This window comes from Alosa sapidissima, chromosome 17 (genome assembly GCF_018492685.1).
Source record: "Alosa sapidissima isolate fAloSap1 chromosome 17, fAloSap1.pri, whole genome shotgun sequence".
Classification (NCBI taxonomy): Eukaryota; Metazoa; Chordata; class Actinopteri; order Clupeiformes; family Clupeidae; genus Alosa; species Alosa sapidissima.
In genome coordinates, this window is record NC_055973.1 from 7,682,675 (window position 1) to 7,687,674 (window position 5,000).

At 45.4% G+C, this 5,000-nt stretch overlaps 1 protein-coding gene across 4 annotated transcripts in view; it reads left to right on the plus strand.

Moving 5' to 3' along the window:
* neto1l (neuropilin (NRP) and tolloid (TLL)-like 1, like) overlaps positions 1-5,000 on the plus strand; it is a 74,017-nt gene that overhangs the window by 42,026 nt on the left and 26,991 nt on the right. For all 4 annotated transcript variants that reach the window (XM_042068392.1, XM_042068391.1, XM_042068394.1 and 1 more), the window contains exons 5-6: positions 4,339-4,380; positions 4,581-4,708. In XM_042068392.1, the coding sequence (XP_041924326.1) occupies positions 4,339-4,380; positions 4,581-4,708 (170 nt within the window). The remainder of the gene's footprint in view (positions 1-4,338; positions 4,381-4,580; positions 4,709-5,000) is intronic.

A 5,000-nucleotide genomic window follows, 5' to 3' on the forward strand; every position in this document is an offset into this window, starting at 1 on the left:
CCCCTCCCCCTTCGCATAACACACACATTTATAGACTCACAGACTCACACATACACACACACACACACACACACACACACACACACACACACACACACACACACACACACACACACACACACACACACACTCAAAGATACACAAACACACACACTCTCTGTCACTCACTCACATAGATACACAGATACAGACACAGGCACATTCACATACACTCATACAGATACACAAACACACTCACTCTCTCTCACAAACACACATACAGATAGGTACACACTTCCCAATCTCAGCCCTGCATTCCTGTGTCACTCTCGGCGGGAGATATAGCCAGAGCCAGCCATGGCTTTCTCACTTGTGTCTGACGGACGACTCGCTGTTGACACAGGACTCAGATCAGATAGCAGGCTCCTCTCCCGACATCTCTCTTTTCTACTTGACTCGCTCTGAAAGCCCACATTTCTCATACGGCAGCCAACCCAACCTCAGTCCAACCCCTAAAATCCCATCCCCAAAGCCAACCTGAAAAAAAAAATCACTTTGATGGCACTGCTTGAACTGAAAGCCAGATTTACTGAGAGAGAGGGAGATAGAAACAGAGAGAGATGGATTGAAGTGGCATTATCAGTGAGATGGGCATGTCTTTTTTTAGGGAGTGTCTGTGTGATTTCTATCTGATTTTTTATAGATTTATGATTTATTTTTTGTCTTTTTCCAGGTACACATTCAATTATGCTTGATTTTTTTTGTCCATCAGAACCAAAAGCCCTCTCCACTCCACCCCTTCTGTTCTCAGATCCAACTGGGCATGCTTTGAAAGGAGTATGGACATGACTGGATTCAGTTTGAAAAGCCTGCTTGCCTTCCTGACTCTGACTCACAAACGCGTACTTCATTGTGAATGTAAATGCGTAGAGAACCCACCCCCCCACCCCCCCACCCATATCCTTCTTCTCTCCACGCTTTGATCAGGGATCCTATCCACACACTGCCAGTCAACTGCATGTCATGTAGTGAGAGGGGCTTTTCCTTTCGCTTTTAGGGTTTGCCTGGTTCCTTCTGCGTTCCATGTTTTTTGTTAACGTTCTCTTGTTCCGCTATTTCCTGCCAAGCTGTGTTAAACATCAGTGGGTCACGACCTGAAACTGATTACTGGTGTTTAGACGGGTAGTACAGTACAGTGAGTTAAGTGTGTGTGTGTGTGTGTGTGTATGTGTGTGTGAGAAAGGGGGGGGGGCGGGATGGATGGTTCAGAGGATGGATGGCTCAGGGGTACCCACTGTGCACTTACACATACAGAAGGTGCTTACACTAAACTAGCTCCTGTATTTTCAAAACCAGTTGGAGTAAGGATGTAGGTGTCGGGTGTCATCTCTGCTGATCGTTCTCTGCAAGTCAAACCAGACGCTGCAGTGCCTGTGTCTTGTGTCTTCTGTGCAAGTCCAGAAACTGAGTAACTGAGACCTCATGTCATCATTTGCCCATCATATTGAGGGCAGCTTGGTAGAGAGAAGATTATAGAAGATTGTTTCACATTGTTACATATGATTCAACAGCCCTTTTTGCCACCATGTTTTATTTATTTTTTTCATTTAGCTGACTGTTTAACAGACTACATGGGGACTTTCTATGAGAATTTCCATAGAGACAGGATGTCTTATCATTCTGTACTAGGTTTCTTGTCAATCAAATCCTCACGCTACCATAGCAGGGCATCCCACGGTAGGACAGACTGAATCAGTCAGGCTTCTCCCCACTGATTCACATTTGATTAATGTCATCAGATCATTATAAAACCTTTGATCAATCAGGTGTGGTCGGTTAATTAGCCGATGGTGGATCCTGTGCCAGCGATGCGCAGTGCTTTGGGTTCCTCCAGAGGAAAGCGAGGAAATGCTTCTCCAGGGGCGGCCTGCCTACAGGCAAATGCTACAGCCCCGCTGACGGCTCGTGTGTAATCACACGCTCAAGCAGCGCCATCGCCACGTTCGCTGGCGACACAGCGAGAGGCGTGTGGGGAGAGCAGGTGTTGTGAATGCGTCTTTAGTTGTACTTGACACTTAGATCATACTGCTAATCCCCCGAGACAGTGAGTGAGACAGTGGAAAAGAAAGCCTGAGCACAAGCATCTCTCACTGCGCTCAAAACTCTCTCTGCGCTCAAAAATCAATTTCACCCCCCCCCCCTGAAAGTTAAGAGGTAGAAGTGGTTTAATCTGTTGTGATTCGATGCTGTGTCTTATGCGGTAAAAAAATCCAGGATATATAAAAGCAGGCAGGATATATAAAACAGAACATAGTGGGTTAGTGTTACAATCGATACGATATCCCCCACCTTATAAACCACCTGTGCAGCTGTCACAACCTTGCCATTTAACCCAGAGTAATGTTTCTGTGCTTTACAGAGGTGAATTGATATCATGAAAATCTTCTGGTGAAGAGAGATGGCTATGTACAGACGATGTGCTAAGTGGTATGCTTTCTGTGTTCGCTGCCTTTTATAGCACCATGAAGGATGCTTGCATTACAGTATGCAGTACAATTTTTATTACACATACAAATTCTGTTCTACAGCAACTACTAGCTGCAAGTGTATCTAAGTCAAGCATTTGTGTGCCCTTAACAGCAAAGCATCCCTCACAACCACAGACCTGGGTCACTGTCCCTACAGCTCCTAAAATAACTGGCCCAGGAACAATGAGAAGGGCGGTTAGTGTAATAGATGTCTTGGCAGCACATAAACCAGATCGCATCTCGATAAATAGCCATGCATGTGCAATTTTAGGGCAGCTGTAAAATCAAGGGCTTTTATGGATGGGTAATTCGAGCTGCTCTCGATAGGGCCCTTGTTCTGAATAAGACTTTAACCCTCTGTGGTCGCCATAAAAAAAAATGGAAGTGAACAAAGGGTCCCCAGTCTGTCAGCCAGGCTACCGGAAAGACCATTTGAATGGTCTTCATTCATATATATTTAGATACATACTATACTATATGTGATTGCCTGATTTATGGAGGCTACACTTAAAATGAATGTGTTAAAAACAATACAAGTTGCGTTGTTTTTAACACATCTCTGTGTCCAAATATGGACAACACGTTCATTTTAAGAGTGTAAACTCAGAAGGCTGTCATCCTAAGACTGAGATGTGTAAGTGACATTTGATGTAGACTTCATAAGATATTCATGAAATATTTACAAAGGCTGGAGAGATTAAATTAATGGTATCCAGGTTACACAAATACGATGTTGGACTTTTATTTTGACAAGTTGTCATCGTTCTGTCTTCCACATTCATGAAAGGTTTGGTATGAATATCTCATGAAACAGTCATGAATGCTTTATGTGCAGTTTATGACAGCTGCTATGAATGTGTTATGAACTCACCCGTCAAGTAAAGTGTTACCATAAGTTCTATCTTGTTCCTAAATAACACAAACGGTTTGCCTAAACTAACAATTGAATACGCTCGCGTTGCGCTTTGAAAGTTGAACCAAGTTCAATGCTCAGCCTGTTCAGCACCAGGGCTGCCACCGTTCTGCTGCCAAACCATAGAGAACAATAGGAAACCTGCTGCTTGCTGCTGGTCAGTGTGATTCCCACCTAAATGTGCAGTGCTGGGACAGTGAGCCTGCCCTGTCCACTCTAGTTCACTAAAAGAGGAGGCCGCTGAGGGCAGCTGGGGAGAAGGAAGGGGGGTGGGAGTGAATGAGTGAAGCCCTCCAATTCGAAAGGTTTAAGCGAAGTTAATTAAAGTCACCCTGCTAATGTTCTTAAGTTTCTTTTTTGAAGTGGCAAATTAGAGTCAGGTCAATACAACTTCACCCAAACTCTTCTCACAGGCCACGTTCACGTCCTTTAGACTGTGAGAGAGGGGACTTCTCAGCTGTGCAGCCTCTCTCTGAGCTTTCGTTCTGGGAATTGCAAGCGTTTGGCTTTGCCGACGCTGGTTACCACAAAGCAAAAACACAAACACACACACACACACACACACACACACACACACATACATTCATACAAACACACACACACACACACACACACACACATACACACCTGAACACACACACACACCTGAACACGCGCGCACACACACACACACATGCTATGAAGCCCTAACAGGCATGTTTGTTGACTTGTTTATTTGTTTACAAATAAACTTGTTTGGTCTGCCTGGCGGGATTGGCAGATGAGAGGTGTTGACTGTTTACCTCAACAAAGGCAGATCTGCATCAGCTTTTAAGTACAGTGTGTGTGTGTGTGTGTGTGTGTGTGTGTGTGTGTGTGTGTGTGTGTGTGTGTTGTGGGTCTTCTTGTGAGAAATGAATGTGTTTTCTCTCGTTTCAGATCCTGACTTTAAAGACCTAGGAATCCCCAAACCTCTGCCCCGTAGGTACCATTTATTCTCCTATAAGCGTCGCCCAAATGAATGCATTACTCTGACTCATCCATAATCCCAGAGTGGCCTCTAACCTGTGTGTGTGTGTGTGTGTGTGTGTGTGTGTGTGTGTGTGTGTGTGTGTGTGTGTGTGTGTGTTTTCTTTTGGATGTGTCCAACCCTCATCTCCACCTAATGCCTGATGCCACAGTGTGTGAGTTTGAAATGGGAGGGCCCGAGGGGATCATCGAATCTCCTCAAATCACCAAAGAGGGCAAGGCCTTAGCCACGGAGGCCGTGGACTGCAAGTGGTTCATCCGCGCTCCGCCCCGCTCCAAGGTCAGTCAAATAGCCCCGTATCAGCCCAGTGACCTCATGCACACACACACACACACACACACACACACACACACACACACACACACACACACACACACACACACACACACACACACACACACACACAGATATACCTATACCTAACCCCAGGACCCCAGCTATGAAGTCTCATAAAGTGCCAGCTGTTAGTGTTTCCCTAACCCTGAGCCATTCAATTATTCACCCTGGTGCCTCGCTGCAGTCCATTGTGGGAGCCAGCTTTCTATCCCCTCCAGTCTTGCAATAACTTGTC